This window comes from Phodopus roborovskii, unplaced genomic scaffold, assembly GCF_943737965.1.
Source record: "Phodopus roborovskii unplaced genomic scaffold, PHOROB, whole genome shotgun sequence".
In the NCBI taxonomy this organism is placed as follows: Eukaryota; Metazoa; Chordata; class Mammalia; order Rodentia; family Cricetidae; genus Phodopus; species Phodopus roborovskii.
The window spans coordinates 1,407,733-1,432,885 of NW_026126470.1; the positions used below are offsets into that span (position 1 = coordinate 1,407,733).

Genomic DNA, 25,153 nt, shown 5'->3' on the forward strand with positions numbered 1-25,153 from the left:
AGTGGGAAGTCGTGTCTTTTTTCACTCCTTCATAATTACTTTTATATTGACTTCACTCAATTTGAGTTTACTTCTAAAGACATTTTCAAAAGTACCTGGGAAACATATGTCCACTTTCTTTTACTTCTTTACAGGGAAAATGATGTTTGATGTCTGGCTTGTTTATCCAGGTCTGAATGTTTACAATTTCTTTTCTGTCGTCATCTGACATCGAAGAACTGTCAATTTCATCTAAGAAGAAAGAAACAATGTGCGTGTTGAAGAACTTTGATGAGGATAACACAGCTATTGCCTGTCTGACCTCTCAGCAATAAGCATCTCCCTTGAGGAAACGGAGGCCATGTTTCCCTTTGCCAGTTTCTGATTTTAAAAAGAAAATGACACTAAATTCAACCTGCATTACATCCAGAAAATACTTTTCATGAAAGAAATCCCACAACATTCTAATTTTATTTTTCTATTTTAAGAAAAAGGAATTGTAGTACCTCTGGTTAATAATTACCAGTGTTCTTCCCTTTGTGTGTGTGTGTGTGTGTTGTCCTGTGAGTGCACGTGTATGTGGCATCCGTGGAAGCCAGCAAATAACCCTGGTACCAATCCTCAGAAGCCAACTATTTTTTAATTTTTGAATTTTACATATATTTATTTCCTTATTATTAAAATATTTTTATTTTTGTTTATGTGCAGGCGTGTGTCAGTGTGTCATGTGAGGGATACCTGCAGAGAACAAGAGAGAACAATGGATTTCTCTCTTGTCCTTTTCTTTCCTTTCTTTTCTTTGAGATAGGGTTTCTCTTGGTATCTCTGGCTGTCCTGGAATTCTCTCTGTAGACCAGGTTGGTCTCTAACTCAGAGATCTGCCTGCCTCTGCCTCCCAAGTTCTGGGATAAAAGGTGTATGCACCACCATGCTGGGCACAACCACCTTTCTTTTGGAGAGAGGGTTTTCATTGGCCTGGCGCTCAATAAGCAGACCAGGCGGGCTGGTCGATAGGGACCCATCTGTCTGCTGGGATTACCAGCATGGACCATTGTGCTGATTAGTTTTATAACAGAGTAATTCTGAAAGAGAAAACCTCATTGAGAAAATGCCCCCAGAGACTGGTCAGAGCAAGTGTGTGATGAGTTTTCTCATGGATGATTGATGTGGGAAGGCCACCCTTTGGGCTGGTGGTTCTGGGTGCTATAAGAAAGCAGGCTGCCAGGCATTGGTGGTGCACCGCTTTGATCCCAGCACTTGGGAGGCAGAGGCAGGCGGACCTCTGTGAGTTCCAGGCCAACCTGGTCTAAAGAGCTAGGACAGGCTTCAAAGTAATACAGAGAAACCCTGTCTTGAAAAGCAACAACAAAGCAGGCTGAGCAAGCCATGAAAAGCAAGCAGTAAGCAGCACCCCCCTACGGCTTCTGCTTTAGTTCCTGCCTCCAGGTTCCGTCCTTGAGTTCCTGCCCTCAGTGATGGAGTATGGCCTGAGAGCTGTAAGAGAAAATACACCCTTTCCTCCCCAAGTTCCTTTCATCATGGTGTTTTATCCCAGCAATGGAAACTGTAACTAAGACAGCCACCATAGTAACTTTCATGAGTGGCAGAGGGAACTGAACTCAGGTTCAAGCATTTTACTGACTGGGTTCTCTCTCCAGCCCCTTCCCTTTGCTTCTCAGTAACTAGTTCAAAATACAGATAATACAAAAGAAAGTGTCGTGTGTCAACACTGCAGCCTAGACAGCAGTAAAGCCCTCTTGTTACGGCTCCCTAATCAAAAGTCCTTTCCCTTTGCTGGCAAACAGTGTCTACTCTGTGTGAACAATTCTACATGTGTCTTTTCTGTCATCACTATGCTCATCCTAATAACATGGGAGTGTTTTGTGGTTTATGTGCGGAAGGCAATGTAATTACAATACTCTTGTGTGACTTTACTCTTCTCCCCACAGTGCTGCATTTATGCATAGTGGCACACAGACGTCTAGTTTCCTCGTTTTGCTGTGGCCCACTTTGCATACTGTAAGTGTGTGTGTGTGTGTGTGTTTGTGTGTGTGTGTGCAGGGATGTGTTAAACAGACTACAATCTACTCATCCACTTGCCTCTCCCTCCTGCTCATGAAGGAAGTTAAGACAACCAGAAGGATAAACAAATGTGTAACTACAGGAAAATGGCAAAGGAGAGGGAAGAAGAAAAGAAAAAGAAATGGCTAGAAATATATTTACTTCAGTGCAAGTTTTCTAGCAGTCAGTTTTGTACTACTCATGGCGACATTAAATGTGCTTCGCTTGAGCAATCTCACTGCTAGGAGTTAACGCTCTCGATATACTCTCAGAGTTCATCTTGATATATGTATAGAAATGTAGCCACTTAAAACTGACAAAAATCAGAAAACTGTCAGACTTGAACCCTAAACTAGGCAACAGGTGATTCGCCACAGAATAAACAGGTAATATGAAGCAAACACAAGTATTACTAAGTGGAAGGGACATTTAGGAGTGTCTTCCTCATTTTTGTATTCATAGACATAACCTTTTCTAACTCAATATGCCATCTGTGGCCTTTTAAGACCTTTGCCCCTTCCCCCAATCCCACAGATCTCAGGCTCTGGGTGTGTGGGTGTGCAAAGGGTTTCAAATACAACCATGTAAGTTTGAATGCAACTGCTCCTCAGCTGAAGACACCTGTTAATATAGACCCATGCAAAACTTCTGCTGCAATTTCTAATAGGCACAGTTCAAGAATTCTAAAACCAAAGCATTACTAGAAACTGTAGATCAGTGGTTCTCAACCTATGGGTTGTGACCCTTTCAGAAGGTTCACACATCAAGTATCCTGTCTATCAGATATCTACATTACAATTCATAACAGAAGCAAAATTACAGTGAAGAAGGAGCAATGTGTAAAAGAGCTCGCAGATTAGTGTATTACTCGACCTGTATCATATTCCTCTTCATCCCCAATGCTGAACACAGGCTTTACTCCACGGTAGGGCTTGCCCACTCTGTCGCTGCTGCTCACATGCCTGCATTTAACCAGTTTTAGGAAGGAAACGTCACTAAGAAGGAATCAAAGATTTTTAACTATTCAAGCAAAACGGAAATGCTCTTAGCCCCTCATAGCTTTAGGACAACTATTGTAAGAAAACCGAAAGAAGATAAATTATGTAGAAGGCACTACGTAAATCCAGCCATGTTAAACAGTTTCAGTGCTCGTATTTAAGCCAGTGGTTAGATGTTCCTGTGTCTGGGCAAGTTATCCTCTGTGCTGTTCCCTCGTTTGTGAAATAGTAATAACAAAAGATTCTGCCATTTAGGATAACAGTGAAAACTGACCACACTATCCCTCTCCTTTCCAAAGCTCTTAGAACAATATCCAGTCCATGGTGGGTGCTATGTACATGATTACTGCACCAAGAATCCAACAGGAAGGGCCTGAGGCTCCCTTGGAAGCTGCAAGTTTCTCCATTTTTCCTGTCTGTCTTTACCACTGCTGTTTCTGTTTTAGTCCATATCGAGCAGCATTCTACTTCTTTTGCATAAATTAAAAGTATTTCAGTAAAACTCTACATCGTTGTGGGAGTATGTTTCCTTTGTGGGATAACTACCCACAACAAAGAAGACTAGAAGTGTTCTTCATCTAACACGAAAACACTTCATCTTCTGTTTTTCAAGAGTCTTAATCTGGGCAAAAGTCATCAGTAAAAATGTTCACTTAAATAAACTTAAATATCTACTTTTAAATCAAGTCTCCTCCAAGCAAGCAAGCAAACACTAATTGAGTTTAGTATGACAATCTTCTTAGAATTACAAATTACATTAGTTACACTAGCCTGTACTTAAAATTTCATTAATTTAGCAGCCAAACTTCTGTTAAAACATTTATTATTATTATTTTTACTTTTTATTTTACGTGCATCGGTGGTTTTGCCACCACCTGTGGGAGGATGCTGGATCCCCTGGGACTGGAGTTACAGACAGTTGTGAGCTGCCATGCGGGTGCTGGGAATTGAACCCAGATCTTCTAAAGGAGTAGCCAGTGTTCTTAACTGCTGAGCTATCTCTCCAGCTAATTAAAATATTTCTAATACAAAATTATCCTGTAAGTTTTCAAACCATATTCATTAGGGAGCACCAGGCTTTAGACCTGGGGCGTCCCCAGAGAAGCACGTGGGAAAGTTCGTCCCCTGTGTGGAGCTCGGAAAGCGGCAAGGACTACAAGGTGTTTCTAAGGTAAGTATCTGGGGTCGAGTTCAGGCGCATGCTTACAGGGCAAACATTTTAACTGCCTAAGCTCCTTACCCTGCCGTGAGAAGTTTGTATGAACAAGAATAATAAAGATTTCTGTGACATTTCCTTAAATTCTCACACATTTAATGAAATTCAATGGTTGGGGGTTTTTTTTCATTTGTTTTTCCCACTGGTTGGTTTGAACTATTTTTTTAAAGGTAGGATATTGATATTCTTATCAGAAATAACAAACATCTCCAGAAATAGTTTTGACAAATTTTAATTTGCTGAGCTCAGAAATAAATGTGATTCATTTAAACAAACTGCTAATTAAATTTCACTTTCAAACAAATACACCTGTATGTGGACCACAAGAGATATGGAAAAAGACTAATTTAAACTGCCCCAGAGACCAACTCAATGGTCTTATAGAAGGACGATCTACAAATAGATTATAATTCTCCCAAAGTAGTAATTTCTTTAAAACAGCCTAAGGTAAAACTAAATAATTATCCTATATTTGCCTTGTGTAGGAACAGCCAAAAAATATTCAAGTTATCCAACTGTTACTTTTAAAAATGCTTTTCCAGTTTTTAAAAATATTGCAGTGACAAGAAAATACACCCACAATAGCTTAATTTCTACCCAGACTCTTTAAAAACTACACTGTGCACACAGACTTGCATGTGTCCTGGAGTGTAAAAGGAGGCTGGAGGACAGTTTGTGGCCATTGGTTTTCTCCTTCCACCACGTGGGTCCAGGGATCAAATTCAGGTAGTCAGCCTTGGCAGCAAGGATCTTTACCTGCTCAGCCATCTCACCAACCTTACACTTTCTTTTGTAAATGTTCAGTTATTGCCATATTAATATTCTATTATCATTTATATTAATATTTAAATGGAAGAAAAGTCTGCAAGAATGAATATTATAATGCTGCAAAGTTATTAAGTTGGTAGTACTCATTTGCTTAGCCTAATTTAAAGACTCCAAGTTTTAAACCCTAAATCAAATCTCTGTATCAACCATCAACTGCCATCTTACTGTAGACAGAAGGAAAGAGAATGGAGTAAAATGGCTCCCATGGTCTCCTTCAGGGAAAATCCAAATGCAGAACCCTAGAACTATAGTTCTTTTAAACAGATTTATGTTTGTTAAAACTTAAAAAAAAATCAGAAAATATGCATTTACATAAAGTACATGAGTTAAAAACCTTGAGGCTGAGGATGTGGCTGACCGGTAAAGAGCATCATCAGCATGTTCAAGGCCCTGAATTACCTCCAGCAGCAGGTTTTGGACCAGAAGCTGTTTCTAATTTAGGTGCTGTAATTTTATGTAAGGGCAGGAGAGAACCGGTAAATGATTGGAACAGTAATGCTCTGCTAACTCCTGACACCAAGGATACTGTCCTGTTTCACCTCTCCTTGCTTCAGAGTAAAAGCTGCAGAATTTATAAAGTCCTTGGGTTTGAGCAATTTGATTTTCATCTGAAAATGGGAGATCGGAACATGCAAGGGAAAAAAAAAAATCAAGCACAAAACAAAAAGGGAAGCACAATGTCAGAGTGGAACACTCCAGAAGCATACTGGAAAGGTTAGGCTGGGAAAGAGCAGCACAAGGTCCAAAGACAGCAGGAAGTGCAGACAGCAGGGGGCGCAGGACAGCAGAGGCATGCTGGAGGGACCAAGGGGGTGGTTCAATTGAGCTGCTCTACTCATTGGCTTACCGCTCCGTACATGATCTGTCTGGCCAAGGAAGATTGAAAGACATTCTATAGCAAATCAAGGCAGAGGACAGAACAAAATGATTATAAAGAAATGCAGCAACTTTAGAAAATATATAATAAAACCAGTTTTTCAACCCAGCACATACACTATAAAGGAAATATTTCAAACATCTCAAGCACATAGGAAAATGAAGAGAAGCCAGTTTTATGTGATAACTTCACCAGGCACAGGTCTTTTCAACTTACAGTCACTGTTGATCGATCTTAAAGTAAACTAGTGAACTTTAAAACAAAAATTCCAATGTCCATACACTAAATGTAGCAGCTTAGATGAAGGACTCAGAAGCACTGCAAGTTGGGCCTTTGAGAACAGATGTAACAAATCTTTCCAGCTTGACCAATACTTTAATATTGGCTATTCTAAATGAGGCACACTTGTTGGATTAGTGAAGATAACCTACTCAATTACCTTTGTACTTACTAAATAGGATGTTCTTTTGTAGGCATGTATACTCTACTAGATTGGGACATGCAGTTCTTAACACCAAATGATGCAACTTTCCCAATAACTTGCAAGGAAGACAGGAGAGGGAAATCAAATGCTAACTTATGCTGCAAAGGATCTTTCAACTTTTGACACTGTGACATGACATCGTCTACAAGGTTCACTTGAGAACTGTGTTGAGCTACAACCATCACCAAAGTATCTCATAATAGTTTAAGTTCCCCATCTGGGGTTTGGCCACACTCATAGCTATCCTGGGCTGCAGAATGTGCACACATGAATCAGACTAACAGACAAAAAAGTGTTTCCTATGCTCAGAACAAATAGCAAAACAAATATCCTCAAATTTGCTTGCCCGTTGTTCATCATGCCCCCTTTATATTTCATGGAAAATATGGAGTTTGTTTCTATTTTTAAACAAATTCCTACAAAGATTGGAACTTAGTAAAGTGGGATTCCATTGTACTAAGCATGACTAAATGATCTAGGTTTAAAATTCTTGGAGCAGAAGTTCCTGCTGTGAAATAACTGTGTTTGGTGGCATTTGGAAGGCAGCTGCTCTATGAACTATTAACCATAAACACAGGGACATGGAGATTTTTTTAATGAATGGAATGAAGGGCCAAACTTAGATATGTCTTCCTCTGGCAACTAGGGAAGTAATCTATAGAGCGAACATAGGCAGTAAGCTCAACCCTGCAGTTATGAAATCAGATCCAACAGAAAATGTACCATCCCGTCCTACAATACTTTCAACAGAATTCATTGACTGTGAGATACATTTCTTTAGTTTTAATTATCCATCACAATTCCATACTGTTTAAGAAACTCACCGGTCCACAGGAGTTGATGTATTCTCAATGAAACTGATCACCTTTTCCCTGACATTAACAGATTTCGTCTTTAGAGCCACAGTCATTTTATTTACAAGGGACTTCATTCCTCTATCATTTGAGCCATTACAAGATTCACCCTGAAAAACAAGAATATCAATAAACCACTCTCCAAGTAATTAACACACACATGACTGCTAAAGGTTATCTCCAAGTAATTAACACACACATGACTGCTAAAGGTTATCTATACTGTAGACAGAATTGTATCCCCATTAAATTCATGCTGAAGTACTAAAATCCAGTGCATCTCAGAAAGCCACTGTATTTGGACAAAGGGCCTTTACAGAAACAATTAAAATTAAATTCTATTTATTGAGGGAGAGCATACATTTGAGTATTTTAAGGTATGTGCAGATGTTTACTGTAGATGCAAGTTTCTGTCCTGCCCTGTCCCACAGCCATTTAGTCCCAAATAACACACAGAGGCCTATTTATAAATTAACCCATTTCTACTAATCTGTGTATCTCCACGTGGTCTTGGCTTACCAGTGATGCCTGGACCTCTTTCTTTCTTGGCAGCTACATGACATCTCACTGTCAACTCACTCCCTGCGTTCCTCTTCCCAGAATCCTCCTAGCCTGGTAGCTCCGCCTATACTTCCTGTCTGGCTACATCCTGCCCGCCCATTGGCCAAAATAGCTTTATTAATCAACCAAGAAGAGAAATATTCACAGCACATAGAAGGACATCCCCCTCTCCACTTATCCTTATATGGCCTTTACTCTGTATATGCATTCCCATGTCTCTTCTGTGAAGAGAGGGTCAGAGGCTGGGAAGATGGCTCAGTTGGTTAAGGGCTTGCCATGAAAGCCAGATGATCTGCTTTAGATTCCCTCACACTCTTGTGAACGTGAGGCACAACAGAACACATCTGTAACCCCGGAACTGCGATAGAAGGGACAGAGCCCATAGGAGGATACCTTTCATTGGCATCTCATCTATTTGAACTGGTAAGCCTCAGGTTCATTAGGAGGCCCTGTCTCAAAAGTAATACGGTGACTTGCTACAAGGGCAAGATCGCACAGCAATTAATCAGCCTCCTTTCAAAAGATCAACCCATAAGGACAAAGAATTCTTCTGAAGGATTAAACCAGGACACAAGGCATATTGGAATATAATCCTGTGAATGAACTGACTGTTTGGATTTACTTCCCACAGTTTAGTACTATCTGATGATTTACTGGGCATAATTTCTCCATAATTTGGAGTGTATTGATTACAACCCTTAGCTATGTGTGAAACCTGTTTCCCACTATCAGCTCCTTGTTCCCCTCTCCTATATAATTATAGAGATCTGGTCAGTATTTAGGACCCAGGCAAAAGTGTCCTATCTAAGACATTCCCAGATATCCAAGGACACAGAATTGCTATGCGCCCAAAGCTGTTGAATCATAGCTACCCAGATGGATAGAAAAAATTAGCATGCTCTATCTAGTTTTACCTCACTGGCAGATAGAGATCACCTAAACTAACCCCACACTAAAAGATTCTCAAACTTCTTGCATTTACCTTCCCCCCCCCCCCCAGTTTATTAACCCAAGATCTCAGTTCAGAGAACTACTGCTAGTGTTTTCCCTGAGAAGATAACAAAGGTAATAATAAGCCTACTTGCTCATCCTCAGCAAAAAGTCAACTCCCCTGCTGCCCCACAGAGCACTGAAAGGCACCCAGTCCTGCTTCTTGTGCAAATTAAACTTAGATCTTCTCCTTGACTTACAGCCCTAAGCAACTGATGTTAAAAGCTTCTCTTAGCAAGAAGCCATAGTAAACATGCCCCTGTGCATCAGCTTTCTGCCTCTATTTTACAGAATAAGCATTTGTAAATGACTACTATTTGTTAAGAAGATAATGTAATGGCATCTGATTCAACTGACAAGACTTTCAACTGAAAAGGTAGCTGCAAAGCATAACTGATATACTAACCCCTAAAACAAAACCTCATGTAATTTACATCACAATAACTAAGCATCAAATATACTAGGCGGGCCAACTGTTTACGTTCTCTAGTTGGAGCACTCACACATGGAACAAACTAAAGTCTTAATCATGCAAGCTCACAGTGAGGAAGGATTTAGAAACACTATGCAGGAGATGTGGCTGTGAGTGTAGTATTCTGCAGACCCAGACAAAATGAGCTTGCAGAAGAGAGCTGCACACATTCCAAATGCACAGACTCACTGCATCATTTCACTGACCCCGCAAAGATGACCCCGGCACACCAAGTATTTTGGACATCTCTTCTGCTAGGCTGGAGGTTTGAGAGTTAAGCCTCTTTCCTGGAAACTGAACTTACATCAACAGAGCTGATGCTGCTCCTTGAGCCTGAGGTACTGGCAATCCAATGGCCATATCCACTTTCTGGTCCCTCCACGTTAATGTCCGCCAGGTGCTGCTGCAGGGCTTATGATAAACAAGACAAACAAACCCAGCTGAAACAGGAGACTCTCCGGAAAGATGGAAATATAACAAACACATGACAGCTAAATGAAAAACCACCCAAGGACATAATCAACAAATGTGCGTCTTGCACCCTCACTGAGAACTCCAGGCCACAGGAAACCTTCCTGGACATCTAAAGCCCTGTGCAGTCCCAAGAGTGAAGATCAGGACGGCTTTATGTCTCCTCACAGAAGAGTGAGGGAACTGGGATTGACATGTAAAACAACTTTGTTTCAAATTTAAATGAAAAAAACAAACAAGCAAAGCAATCTTTTACTTGCTAACAGATAATGTATGCAGAGTTCAAGATGTGAAGAATTAATAGAAAGCTAGGAGATATCAATCCATTTTCTCATAATGATGCAGACTTAGGCAGTAATGGTCAGAGAAGGATTAATGGAGGGGAAAAGCCTTTAAAAAGCTTTCTAAAACACTAGTCTTGTGGCTGGCCACGGTGATACACAGCAATAATCAGCACTCGGGAATCTGAGTGACAACATGTGTCTAAGTCACATGGAATACCCAGAATACACCACAAGTTCCAGGCCACCTTAGGCTGGAAAGACAGTAACAATTATATGACTAGTAACCAACTTTTGTATTGTGTTATGAGGATTTCTAGTAACAGTAGGTAAAGTGTCAAAACCCAGTATACTCTTTCTTTCTTCTTCCTCTTTTTTTTTTTTTTTTTTTTTTTTTTTTGAGGCAGGGTCTCACTATGTAGCCCTGGCTACAACTCAGAGAGTCACCTGCCTCTGACTTCTGAGTGCTGCACTTACAAGTGTCCCACCTTGCCTAACAACAATATATTTCTAAATATTTTTTGAGAAAGGGTCTCATTTGTCCCAAGCTTGTCTCAAATTTGCTAGGCAGCTGAGGATAACCTTGAACTCTTCATCTTCTTGTCTCTACCGCCAGAGGTCTGCGATTATAGGTGGGCTGGGGAGTAAATCCAAGGGCCTGTGTATGCTAAGCAAGCACTCCACAAATTGAGCTATAACCCCAACTCTCACACACACACTTTTTGTTGTTGATGGTGGAGATTTTGTTTGTTTTGTTTTATTTACATATTTACCTATTTATTTATTTGTTTGTTTGTTTGTTTGAGATGGGCTTTTGTATATAGCTCAGGCTAGCCTGGAACTTAGTATACAACACAGTCTATTGGTCCTTAAACTCCTGGTCCACTTAGAAGGCTGAGGCAGGAGGATCAGGAGTTAGAGGATGGATCAGTGGTAAAAATGCTTGCTTTGCATGCATGAGCCCCTGGGTTCAGTCCCAAGCACCTTGAGAAATAAAAACAAAAATGCTTTGAAACAGTAGCTAAGGAAGCACATTTACTTATCTAAATAATTTATATTCATTCATTTCAATTGCCTATGTTATTTGTTATCTATATATGCTCTGCTTGCTTCTATTTTCTGAAAATACTAGATGACTGGAGACAGAAGATACACATTAACCAGTTTTGTAACTCTAAATCAGCTCTACCAATAATCACTACATTTTTGTCTGAAAAGTAGAAGCAAAATGCATTAAAGGCTTACCCATAAATCCTCCACTGGCAATACTAACATATTCTTTGTTTTTCTGTAGTAAAAGACAAAATATAAATAGTTATAAAATGCAGATAGGTAAAGCTCTGGAAAGTCCTAAAGCACCAGCAAATGCAATATACAGTTATCTATTACACTTCTAGCATGTCACTTTTCCTTGACAGTCTGGACTTCAGCACAGAGTTACATGTATTGATCTTACATGTTGCAGGGGTTGGTGTTAGAGCAAAAGGGGACAGCGTCATGGCTACTAAGACTGGGATTTTGTGTTACAGTCTCCACAGCACAAGAATCAAATGAAATGGAATGAAGAGGCATTTTACAGTGCAATCAAAGTAGCTTTTTAAAGGTTCAATCTTTTGTGTCCTTCACTAACAGGTAATAGAAAAATATTAGGGCTGGTTATAAAAAAGGAAATGACATAATTACCATTTTTCAAACTACTAAAAACTTTTAATCAGTCAGATGTGTTGCTTTCCAGGCTAAGTCCTGGAGGTCTCAATGCTGAGGCAGCTTGACCTACTTCAGAGGAAATAAAATCAAACCCACTAGAGCCAGAAAAATGACTCAGCAGGTAAAGGCACTTGCCACCAGGCCTGAGCACCTGAGTTTGATCTCCAGATCACACTCGTGCACATATACACATGCACACGCGTGTGCGCACGCACACGTGCACATACACACAAATGAACTAAAATGTCATATTTTTAATCAAAAACAAAACAATAATGGATCTAAGTAATGTAAAAACAAAGAAGAGATGGAGAAACTAGTAGTGGGAAACCACAAAGACAAATCAATTGGGTTTTTCAATAAATACATGCAAAAATAAAATTAAAAACTGGGAACCCATAAACTAAAAACATAACAATTCCATGTTTTAAAACCTAGGAAAAACAAGAAAATGTGAATGCTAATTAGATTTTTTTTAATATTACAGTATGGCAGTATGATTATGTTATAAATCATAACAACTTGTTCCCCCACTTAAAAAAATTAGTTGGAAGTGGTAGCATATACCTGATGGGAAATGTCATTCTGTAAATATGTTTCTCGTATTGGTTAAAGTGTTGTGTGATATATTCTGCTATGCTAAGGTTAAAACCCCTCTTTTTTATTTTAGACAGAAAAGAGGAGATGATGGGGGGATGTGATTCTGTAAATGTTTCTCTTATTGGTTAATGAATAAAGCACTGTTGGCCAATAGGAAAGCAAGATAGGCGGGACTAGGAGAAAGGAGGAGAGAGGAAGTAGTAGGGAGGAGTTCCAAGATGGAGGGTGGAGGAAAAATGCTAGCTCCTCTCTCCGGAAGATAAGACCACGTGGAAGTACTTAGATTAATAGAAACGGGTTAATAATTAAGACAGCTAGCCGATAAGAAACTAGTAACTGGCCAACAGCTTTATATCAAATACAGAGTCTCAGTGTGTTATTTGGGGCTGGCATGGCGGTGGGACCAGACCGGCAGGGAAAAAACCTTACTAACATACACCTTTATACCAAGCACTTAGAAGGCAGAGGCAGGTAGATGGATATCTGTGAGTTTGAGGCCAGTCTGGTCTACATAATACGTTCAGAACAGTCAGAGCTAGGCAGACTCTGACTCAAAGCAAAATAAACTACCACCACCACCACCAAAAAACATTTAAAGATTAAAAAAACTTGTATTTGTGTAGGTATATGCATGTGAGTGCAGTTGCCTGCAAGACATCAGATCCCCTGAAACCAGAATTACAGAAAGTGGATGCTGGCAACCAAACCAGTGCTCTGCAGGAGCAGCCCTCACTCTTTACCGCTAAGCCATCTCTCCAGTCCCTACTTTGTATTCTTATTTATCTTCATTTATGTCTACAAGGCATTCATGTGTGTGCATGTGTGATGGGGTGTACATGTACACGCATATGTGTGTGGGTGCGTGAACATGCAGGTAAAAGCCAGAAATCAATGGTAGGTCTTCCTCAAAGGCCTGCAATCTCTTTTGAGACAAGGTCATTCTTCGAACCTGGAGCTAGCTGAGAGTTCCAGGGATACATATATTATATATAGTATGTATTATTTACATAAAAAATTATATATAACATATATAATTAAAACAAGTATAAGCACTCAAATACATCAGATATATACTATTAAAAGTTCTGGAACATAATTAGACAAAGATTAATACAACAGAGTTATCTGGGGATACAGTCTGAGCACAGAGAAATCCAGTAAACTCAACAAAGTGATAGACAGCACAGTTGTTTTCCTGTAATCAATTCCTACCTCATTTCAACACAAAAGTCGTAATCCATATGATTTATAACTTAAAATACAAAAAAATCATATGAGCATATAAGAAAAATATTGAGTAAAAGATATTTCTTAATAAGATACCAAATCAAGAAGCTGTTACAAAGAAAATGGACAAATCAGAGTATGCAAACGTAAAGGAACGTTAGCTGTGGATTCCTTCCAGGTGTCAGCAATAACCAAGTGAGGTGGCATGGTCTATCTCAGCATACCTGTAAGAAGTGTGCCAGGACCATGTTCATGTACATGTCTTCTTCCTCTCGGCCACTGCCCATAAAACAGAGGTGCTCCCCACCCGCTATGGAGCCAGACTCCAGGGACTGCCTCTGTGCCTCCAGCAAGGACTTTACTGACTGTGCAAACTCAGATGGATTCTGGAGCATCTAGATAATTTTAAAAATCAGAAAATTGGCAACCATATAATTGTAAAACTTGAAAAATATTTCCAAGCAAACTACCAACATTAAAAACCAAGCATAAAAGGGGTAGAAAATGAAATAGGCTAAAAAGTAAGTAAAATTCCAGAGATAAAGTAAAAGTCTCATGTCTATACTGGAGCAAAGGTTGAGAAAATACTGTTCAATTAGAGGGAAAATTTTGTGTCATCTATAACCAAGTTCAGCTGCTAACAAAAGTTAAATAAAAATGGTTTGACTCTGAATAGAACAAATGAAAGCTACAGATCAAAACAGTTCTGTCTTTCAGTTTCCACTTACAAGGCAGTCCATGTATTTCTTAGAAGACTTTAGAAACAGGAGACCATTTACTTATCATTTACTTCAGGTATTAGTAAAACAAAAATTAAAAACTCATTTTTTTTTTAATTCACAATGAACCAACTATGCCAATAACTACAAAAAAAAGTAAGCTATTATTACTTAAATCCCATACAAAGTACAGTAAAAATCCAATAGAAAAACTGTTCAGAAAGAAAAGCAATTTCTTACACTAGTTTAAAGATTCATTTATTGTAACATGTATGTGTGTGTGTGTGCATGCACTAATATGTGCAGATGTTTACGAGGCCAGAAGAAGGGCCGGGTCTCCTGGAACTGCACTCCTAGGCTGTTGTGAGCTGTCATGTGGGTGCTGGGAAACTAACTCAGGTCCTCTGCAAAAGAAGCTTGTGCTCTTAACCTCTTAGCCGTCTCTCCAGAACCATGGGAAAAGAAACTTTACAGAGAGAGAACTAGGGTGTTTGCATCTTGTTGACTTCTATTTACAGCCATCATTCTAGAAAACAAACAAACAAACAAACAAAAAAACCCCATGACTGATAATGCCCAAGAATGCTGATGACACAAAACAGATACAGTATTGAGGTATAAGATACCTCAGATTTTTCAAGAGCAATAAAATTTGCATGTCCATATCCTTCAACCCAATAATTTTACTTGGAATAGTCAACGTCTTTACAGAATTGCTAGCAAAATTAAATAATAAATGTGAAATGTTTTCAACAGCAGCTTTGGTACACCAAAACTAAAGTGATTTAAATGTAATGGTAATCATTATACCATGGACCTCTACGAAACAATAGAGGAAATGCGTTTAAATGAAAAGTCTCTGTGAAAGAAAAGAAGAAATATATAGTATGTATTAAAGGTGAAGACTGAGCTTATTCAGAATATTCTTTGAAAAAATGTTAATTTATGAAAATGAAGGTATCTGTGAATCATGAGTAAACGCTAAGAACAAGCATGAAAGGGATCAGAGGGAGAGGCATGGCATCCATGCAGAGGACACCCACAGGCTAGCATGTCCTTATCACCCAAAGCTCTGTGTCCTCCTGTTGTCAGTTTCCCCTCAGTACCACCTAGCCCTTACACACGTCCTCCGGCCCCAGGACCAACATTTCCAGACGAGACGAGGAAGAAAGGAGGCGGGGGTAATGGCTGGGTGGCGGTGCGGGTGCCTCCCTATTCACATGTCTGCCCCCCACCTCTGAGGCTCTCACAACCTCAGAGTGGCTTGCATGGGGCCAGTCTCGGCAGCTCATTTACCCACTTCTCCACCCCAAAGCACCCAAGGACTGGGACTTTAACATATCAGGTAAGCACATAAACGTCAGCTACTCCTGTGCCTGGGTATCACTTGTTATATGCGTACTCACACACTTCAAAGTGGCTGCCAGCAAAACCACCCAAGAGTCTTATCCAATTATGCTAAGAGCTCACATTTCTACAGTACTTACTAGGTGCAAGGCACAATGCTAAGTGATCTACCTTTGAGACAGCTCACAGTGACTGAAGAATTTGCTGACATAACAAAGGGAAGGGACAGTGAGCCACTCTTTGTGATGACACTGACCCTAGGAGAAAGGGGACCTCTAGCCCTACCCACAGGTCAAAGACTGTCTTAAGCAGAATTAAAGCATCCCCATTGCGTCATGCCAATCTGGTTACGAAGCACATGGAACAAGCACTGTGTGAGAAAGCCCTGGGTCTGCACCTGTACTAACCAGGTCTGAGTCTAGGTGGAACGCCGTTGACAAGTGTCCAGCATTATACTGCTCTGCAGGGCGGCAGTCCACCACAAAGAACCGGACTCCTTCCTAAGAGAGAAACATTTGACATTCTGCAACTTGCCAGGAAGTTCACATCACATGATACAACAGTAAAAGGAAACCAAACGACCAACAAGTTGTTTGCAAATTCTCACAGGGAATTAGGACACCCAATTTGGATGGTCACAAAAGTAACTTTTAAGATCTAATATACTTGTGTCCATTTTAAATAATTAACACATTTTTTTTTAATGTATTGAGCTTGAAAGTTTCAATATGGAGTCTGGCAATTTGACCTGAAATACTAAAGATACTGGGAATTGACACATTTTATTATCTTAAACACAGTGCCAGGGAAATTGTTCTTTTCAGGTCCACAAACTTACCAGCAAGCCAATCCAAAGAACTGTGGAGGAGCTAGGTTCATATGAGTCTTTTTAACCTGGACTTCATTTCCTTTTTAATGTTACTTATGAAAAGAGATATCGGAGTGACTGTTTAATGCCCACACAAAAGATAGAGATGCAGTAGGAAGTTTAGCTACAAGTGCTATAAAAAAGCCCGAGCTTCTTATATCTAAGCCTCTAAAGACCAGGCACAATCTTGGAAATACAGCACATGTTCCAAAGCTTAGCCAAGGCCCTTTAATTTCAGCACATACCCAAAAGGCTTACTCATTAAACTGACTCACATTTTTATGAAGACCATACTAGAAAATCGTGACATATTCTCATAATTCTATTTTGCTTGCTTTATGGCATTAAACCATATAATTCAGCAAGCTGTGTAGCTGCCCAGGACTTAAGTGTCAAAGGCTAAGTCCCCCTATAAGTTCTTCATACAATGCCATGTTCATTTGCTTTAATGACATGTAAAAAAGGGCAATTTATAAAGTTGATATCAAGAGAGACAAAAAATAACTGTTGCCAATCAAAATAACCCACAAGCTACATGGACAGGAGACAGCATACTCATCTACGAACGCAATGTGATGGTACATTAATTTTGTGGGAATGTCGATTATTTCTTTTCAGTGATGGGAATGAACCCAGGGCCTCAATCATGCAAAGTACACGCTAACACCCAGCTGTAAGGGCGGTCCCAGATCCTTACATTTGAAGGGCATGGCTCCTGACAGGTGGGTCTGCTTGGCTTACCCTTTGCAGCTGGTTTGCTTGAAGGACCTCTGACACTGAGACAGCCAGGCACAGAGCCTGGCTCAGATCTGCCTCATCATCCTTGATCCCCAACAGCGTACTCCCAAAGAGATGATGATTATCCTACACAGAGAGAAAACTGTAAACATTACAAAGAAAGATCAAAATGATCTTCCTAAACATCTGTCTAGTAAACTAAGACAAAATGTAAAATAACTGCTACCACCTTGAGTCTAATTGATTTTTAATAACTTAATATCATATTATCTCAAATTTTACTGGATGTGTGTGTGTGTGTGTCACAGTCAATGTCTCTGTCAGAACTCACACAAAATAAAAGACTAAGGAAAATAATTCTACACAGTTCTGTACCAATACCCACATTAAATCGTAACTGCCGGGGCTGAGGAAGTCAGTAGTAGAATAAGCTTCCCCGGGTTGCTAGGTTTGCCTGCTATAATGGTGCACACTGTTAACTGGGAAGGTTAGACAGAAATATTACATCAATTACATACCAGCCTGGGCTACACAGCAAGTACCAGGCTAATCAGGCTATACAGCAAGAACTCTCCAAAAGAGGGTATAAGAAGGGCTGTGGGTTTGACCCTGGGCATTGGGGGAAGAGTACAAAGATGAATGGGTCAAGGAAGAAATAAAAAAAGAAATTTAAAAATTCCATGAAAACATAACACAACAAACCTCTGGGAAACAGTGAAAGCAGTCCTATGGGGAAAGTTACAGTTCTAACAGCCTATATTAAAAAATCAGGAAGAACACAAATAAATGACTTAATGATGCTATTTTAAAAACTGGAAAAACAAGACCAAACTAAATCCAAACCCAATAATTAGCAAGACATTATTAAAAAAAAAAAATCAGAGCAGAAATGAATGAGATAGAAATAAAGAAAACAGTACAAAATATCACTGAATCTCAGAGCTGGTTCTTTGTGAAGATAAACAAGATAGACAGATCCTTGGCCCAACTAACCAACATTTCTTGCTCAAAGCACTAGTTGGAGCAGTAAGGTAAGAGAAGGAAATTAAAGGGATACAAACAGGAAAAGAAGTCAAACCACCCCTACTTGCAGAGGACATACATAAGAGATCCTCAATTTCTACCACAAAACTTCTGGAATGGTAAGCAAATTCAACAACATGTATAGATACAAAATCACCTTGCAGAAATCAGTACTTTTCTATATGTCGACAACAAATGCAGGGGACCAGAGGGTGCTGTGCTCAGAGATGAGCACTAGAGGAGCCAGGAATGTTAAACATGGCTTGTCTCTTCAAGGGAGAGATGTATGGATCTGTGTCCCACCGAGAAGGCTAGGAGAGGAGCTGGTTAACTGCCTACGTGACCTCTGCACTATCTGTATGACCAAGCCCACACTGGATCCCCATCCCCAGACCCTTACAGTGAGTCTGTCAATCTATGCACCCTATCTTTATAGAAGGTGTCACTTGAAGTCAAGCTATAGATCTTATCTTTGTGGAAGATATCACATGTACTTTATAAAGAATTTTGATATAGTCACATCTTAAGAATTATTGTGCACAGAACTGAGTTAATTATCATCAGGATTTTTTTTCACCAAATTGTGCTGTGTTTAAATATGCTTCAACTACGGGGGATCAAACACCTGAACATTGAGCCAACGCCAGCTACTGAGTCATGTTGAACTGAACTGCCCTCTTGCCTTCCCACAGGTCATTACTCTGCTGGCTGGGGTAGTTTCAGAGACTCCCCACAAGTGAACACAGAGAAAAGGAGGTCATGGACACACTCTCATTCACAACAACATCGAGAAAATACCTATGAATAAACCTAACCAAGGAAATGAAAGACCTCTATAGTGAAAACCTTAAACCTCTGAAGGAAGAGCTAAAGACGCTAGGAAATGGAAAGATGTTTGTCTGTCCAATGCTCATGAATCAGTAGAATATTATGAAAATGACCATTCTACCGAAAGCCATTTACAGATTCAACACAATCACAATCAAAATCCCAATTTCATTCTTCACAGAATAGAAAAGAGGATTATAAAATTCACATGGAACTACAAAAGACCCTAGATAGTCAAAACAATCCTGAGCAAAAAAGAACAATGCTGGAGGAGGTACTATCTCGGATCTCTACATATATTAGAAAGCCACAATAATAAAAACAATATGGTACTGGCACAAAAAAAACAAACATGTAGACCAATGGAACAAAATCAAAGATCCAAATATGAATGCAGCATGTAGCTTCAGCCATTTAGAATTCACAAAGATGCTAAAAACATATGCTGGAAAAAAGAAAGCATTTTTAGAAAATGGTGTAATGGATAAATGGTACTGGGAAAACATGCAGAAGAATTTAATTATACCTGTATCTATAACCTTGCATAAAAACCAACTTCAAATGTATCAAAGACCTAACCGTGAAACCTTAGACACCAAAACTGCTAGAAGAAAACAGGTATACAAAAGGACTGTCTGGATAGGACTCCACTTGCCTAAGAATTAATGTTAACTGACAAGTGGACTTCATAAACTAAAAATCAATTAACTAAATTAACTAAAGAAACAACTGTGTAAAGAAGGAACACACAGAATGCGGGAGAACTTGCCAGTTATACATCTAATATATAATTTTTTTTAAAAGATCAAAAATCCAAACAATCTATTCAAAATGGGCTTGGAATCTAAACAGGGCACTCCAAAAGAATAAATAAAAATGGCTAAGAAATATCTCAAAAAAATGTTAAGTGCCCCTAGCAATTAGGGAAATGCAAATCATAACAACTCTGAGATCTCGCCTTGCCCTCCTCAGCATGGCAAAGATCACAAACTGACAACAAATGCTAGCGAAGGTGTGGGGAAGGGGAGCCTCATTCACTGCTGGTGGGCTGCAAACTGCTCTAGCTGCTCTGGAAATCAGTGTGGAGAAGTCCCAAAATCTAAAAATCAATCCACCATATGATAGACTTAGCTATATCACGCCTTGGCATGTGCCTAAAGGACTTGACATTCTACTCTTCAGATCACTGTTGCTCTATTTGCAACAGCTAAACAATGGGAACAAACCTAAATGCCCTTCGACTGACAAATGGACAATGAAACTGTGGCACATATGCACTGCAGAATAGTGTTCGGCTGTAAAGAAAAATGAAATCATGAAACCTGCAGGTAAGTGTAGCTCTCACTCCTCACTGAGGGAATTTCCCTTTGCAACAGAGACCATTACAAAAAAATCACATCTGATCAAGACAGAGCCTGGTCCCAAGATACATCTATAGCACAACTCCTGTACCTGAGGCTCAGAGGTCACCTAAGAAGAGGGGGCAGAAGCACTGTAACGGACAGAGGCGCAGAAAGTTTGCTGTGACCATGTTTCCTAGAAATATCAGAAGCTACACCCATGAAGTTTCAACCAACACAACTGCCTAAACATGACCTGAACAAGACACCAATAAACATGCTAACATGGGAAAGGTAGAAAGCTCTTGAGTGAGGTCTCAGCTCCATAAGAACTACAGGCAATTAAGGAATGCTGAGCATGGGAGAAACAATGTCCCTAAGGAGGAGGACACCCATTAGTTATCTAATACCAAGTGGTCAGTCCTATAAGCACAGACACACAAGTAACACTGTATGGACAGACCAAGTTCTATTCACGTATTTAGTTCTCTCCATATATGTTTCTAAGGTGAAGTGACCCCAATAAGGCAGTTCTGCATCTCTATGGTCACCCAAGGATCAACTCCACATAAAGGAGACCTAATTATACACCCACCATTGGATCTTTGAATTTCTGAAGTTACAAAAGCACTAATTTAGGAAGTAATCTTCACATGACTAGAAACTAACAAAGAAACAGAACAAAGGCAAGATGCTTCCTGCTATTATTTTTGTCGAGTCTAAAGGAAATTCCATTCCCCCAAATTCTGGCAGTTAGACAAAAGCCAGCATTCCTCAGCAACTTGTGAAGCCCTCTACCACTATCTGCGGTGGCTCCAGGCTCCCTCAGTACCATCAGTACCTGTTACACATTTCAAAGTCCATGCTAGCATCCTAGTCCTTCTCACCTCCTCCCTTACCGGAAACTCCCTCCCGCTCAGGAGCTTCCTTCCCCCAGTGACTCATTCTCCTTATTACCCTGCTGTTTTCACTATGCTCACTCTCTTTGTTCTCCTCCTTCTGTCTCTATCTTCCTCTCTGCTTTCTGCCTCTCTCTCACCCTCGTGTGTGTGTGTGTGTGTGTGTGTGTACGCGCACGCTCCTCCCCTCCCCCTGCTACTCTCCCAAGCCACGCCCTTCCTCTCTATATCCCTCCTCTCTACGCCTGTTTCTCTCACAACCAGGTCTAGTCTGCTGGCCATGCTCCTTCTACTACTTCATCTCTCTGCTCTGGGCTCTCTCTCTCATATCTACAGTAAAAGCCCTCCTGTTAACCATACCACTGAGCAGCAGCCCTGTCAACGGTAGATAGAACTGTCTATTTAGTCTATTTCTCTACTAGGGAGAGAATTTACATATAGCAAAAGATCACAAAAATAACTAAACATTTTTGAAAAAGTGGGAAAAGAACCATAATTGAAATGTTTTAACTAAAGTAAACACACTGTAAACAAGATGAGAACACAAAACATCCAACCCAGATCAGTTTGCCATTTTTCCTTCATCTTTTACCTTCCTAAAAGAAGCTGGTGTTTTACTACAGTAATACTGAGCCAATGAGAAGAGGTCTTCTATATCTTCCAGATTCAAGCTGGATGGAGTATTTTCCAAGAAATCTGAAATGTAGTTATAGACACAACAACAATTAACATTTGTGAAAAATATAGTAACTAGCACTATTTAAGATTAAAGATAAAACAGTCCCACCATAAGCAACACATATTAAAAAAAAAAAAAAAAAAAAAATCTCGGCTCATCTTTGATCAGCTCTTTTCATTTTTTACACAATGCTGGGAACTGGACCCAGGGCCTTGTGTATACTAGAGTATTTAAGAGCATGAGACCGGAACAGAACCTCAGAACTCTGCCACACCCATCTTGTAACACTCTGGATGTCCTGACTATGTTAGAGGCTGATCATGTGTTAGTTCACAAGTGTTATTTCACACTACTTACGGCTAATTTCCTCTTTGTTGTCAGACTCTTGTGCTGAAATAACATCTCTGTAAAAAGAAACCGAGTGAACCTGAGTTTAGTATTAAAGCACTGCATCAAAAGTTGAAAAAAAAGAATAACATACTTGGTACTTACTTTGTATTAACAAGGATAATTAACATTAAAAAATAAATAAAAAATGGATCTGCTTGCTGTAGATATCCATCCCATATCGCCTGGGTGACTTCAATGGAACAGTAATGTGCAAAAAGGCTCCCAAGCTACAGTCAGGAGAGAGAGAGACATAAACCACTGGAGCTGACTTGGCCTTTTCAAGTTAGGGAAGCAAACTAGTCAGCAACACCCTAGCGGATCATCTGCACCTGCTATTTAATGTGTACCTTAATGTTAGCATATGAAATGCAAAGGCAGGAGATTGGGGTCACTTAATTAGCTGTGTGACTTAAGGCATGTCATTTACCTCATTAAAAGTCCTTTTCCACTTCTGGGAAAAACAAAAACAAACAACACCAAAGAATACTCATTTTCTCCAGTGCTGAGAAGAGAAAATTAACCTATCTTTAGAGTGATCAACATATTCCTCTGCCATGGTTGCTTGAAATACCATTTATGGTTTCTAAGTGCATCCCATTGACTCCTGAGGTATTATTATACTATTATTCCCACTTTACAGATAATGAAAGTGGAACTCTGAGCCAAGTGCCTAGGCTCACACAGTTACCAGGAGGCAGGCAGAATGGGAATCTCCCTACAGAAATGGTAGGTAAGATGTGATCAAAGAATGTTTAGCTCCTCAGTAGTCTTCTAGCACTCAACCAATGCTGTAGGAATATCTTCATGTCAGCCTAGTAGAGGATTCTTGGAGTTGGAGTATGATCTGATAATCCTAAAATCCTCAAGATTCTGTAGTGGGAAATTCATAACTCACCACTATTTCACAAAAATTCTTACGGCTTTTCCTTCCTATTTCACACCCGTTCCCCCACTAATGAGCATAACTCATTACAGGACCACCACAAGATAACATTATAAAGCGAATAAATGCAGAAACAGTCCCATGAGCCCATCTGCCTTTGATTTAAATGAACAACAAGGAAACGTGAAAATATAAAATGAGTGCACTATTCTCACTACTCTCTTTGGGGGATGCAATCATCTCTCAGCGTAAGGTAGACTAACTATGTATTCTCGCTACTCTCTTTGGGGGATGCAATCATCTCTCAGCGTAAGGTAGACTAACTATGTATTCTCGCTACTCTCTTTGGGGGATGCAATCATCTCTCAGCGTAAGGTAGACTAACTATGTATTCTCGCTACTCTCTTTGGGGGATGCAATCATCTCTCAGCGTAAGGTAGACTAACTATGTTAGCATATAAACTTTTAGATAAACTAAAAACAAATAATAAAAATTCCTTAGTTTTACCTCCTAATCAACATAATTCGTATGAACAATGGATCATCAAGAAATTCTAAGAGCATATGTATGGAGTTCTGAGACTCAAAGATTTGAGAAAACATGAGATTGAGAATGAGACATCCCACTGAAAATATAAATACAGAAGGAAAAGTACTCAGTTGTACTTTATATTCTTTTATATTAACCTTTTGGTAATTTCAGCTTTCTTCACGATTATTTACCAATTCATATATACACTATCAACAGTTTCAACAGAAACTCATATATATAGATATGCTTATTATATTTTACATATATTTACAAAAATATAGGAATTTATTTTGATGTCATATATAAATATATAATATTTATATATAAAATATATTTTGCTATTTCTCTCTATATATGTAAAATAACAATAGACTAATGTTCTGGGATTTTTTTGGAGGGGGGATTCAGCAATTTACTATGTAACCCAGTCTAACCCGGAACACACAATGCTCCTGCCTCTAACTAAATACAGTTTTACATAAACTATTTTTCATTAAATGTTCCTACTTTCACTTTATTACCCAGTTGAGTGCATAGGAGTCTGGAGTAATTTTCTTTGTATCAAGAAAAGAACAAAGCTCAGGCTCATGGTACTGGATGAGCAATCGGAAGAGATGAAATGGCCTCCCCTTCAGGGAACAATCCCTAGGAGAAAGAAGAGCAAAGTTCCTCATTATTAGGTCAGACACGATCACCCGTGGTATTCAGTCCTGAAACCCCCATTTCCTCCCTTCACCCACAGAGTATCCCAACATTCACAGCAGGCCCTCCGAGAACCAGGCCAAGCTCTCTAATGTCTTTCAAAGACCTGCCATAGCTATGGCTGACAAGCAGCCACTTGAGAGAGGTTTTACAGGCAAATCCAGCGGCACTCAAGTGAGAGGACTTAGGTTACTGTGATGCAGGTAGGGTACCCAAAGTTCTAGAAGGCCCCGAATGACCCCAGCCTCCTCTGTCCTTGCCAAGTAAGCAGAAACTCCTTGGACTGCTTCAAGGCTGCACCACAGTTTAGATATTCAGAGAGGAATGTCTTTCAGTAAAGGTACAAGTCTGAGAAGACCACAGATGACATTTCACAATATGACCTCCATGCCTGAGAAACATCAAAGTGGCCTGGGTACCAGGTGTCCAGAGTAAATTCCAGACAGTACTAAATGCCCAGCTTCAGAATTGTTACATAAGTAAGATGAAAAACTTGAAAAAAGTGAGTCACTGTTTTTACTATCACAGGCCTTTTCCCACAGAAACATCACATTCCTGTGCAGGTACTTCAGAAGAGGGATTGAAAAAGGACAGAAGCA

The 25,153-nt window shown here is 39.7% G+C and overlaps 1 protein-coding gene across 2 annotated transcripts in view; it reads right to left on the reverse strand.

Moving 5' to 3' along the window:
- Positions 1–25,153, reverse strand: part of Tbc1d23 (TBC1 domain family member 23) — a 52,647-nt gene that overhangs the window by 4,468 nt on the left and 23,026 nt on the right. The window contains exons 5-17 of one of the 2 annotated variants that reach the window (XM_051191703.1): positions 24,374–24,497; positions 22,540–22,664; positions 22,405–22,451; positions 21,961–22,064; positions 17,282–17,404; positions 16,080–16,172; positions 13,831–14,001; positions 11,318–11,360; positions 9,625–9,731; positions 7,268–7,407; positions 5,930–5,974; positions 2,914–3,002; positions 96–231 (exon numbers count right to left, since the gene is read on the reverse strand). In XM_051191703.1, coding sequence (XP_051047660.1) covers positions 96–231; positions 2,914–3,002; positions 5,930–5,974; positions 7,268–7,407; positions 9,625–9,731; positions 11,318–11,360; positions 13,831–14,001; positions 16,080–16,172; positions 17,282–17,404; positions 21,961–22,064; positions 22,405–22,451; positions 22,540–22,664; positions 24,374–24,497 — 1,347 coding nt within the window. The remainder of the gene's footprint in view (positions 1–95; positions 232–2,913; positions 3,003–5,929; positions 5,975–7,267; positions 7,408–9,624; positions 9,732–11,317; positions 11,361–13,830; positions 14,002–16,079; positions 16,173–17,281; positions 17,405–21,960; positions 22,065–22,404; positions 22,452–22,539; positions 22,665–24,373; positions 24,498–25,153) is intronic. The other variant, XM_051191704.1, reaches the window with a different exon arrangement.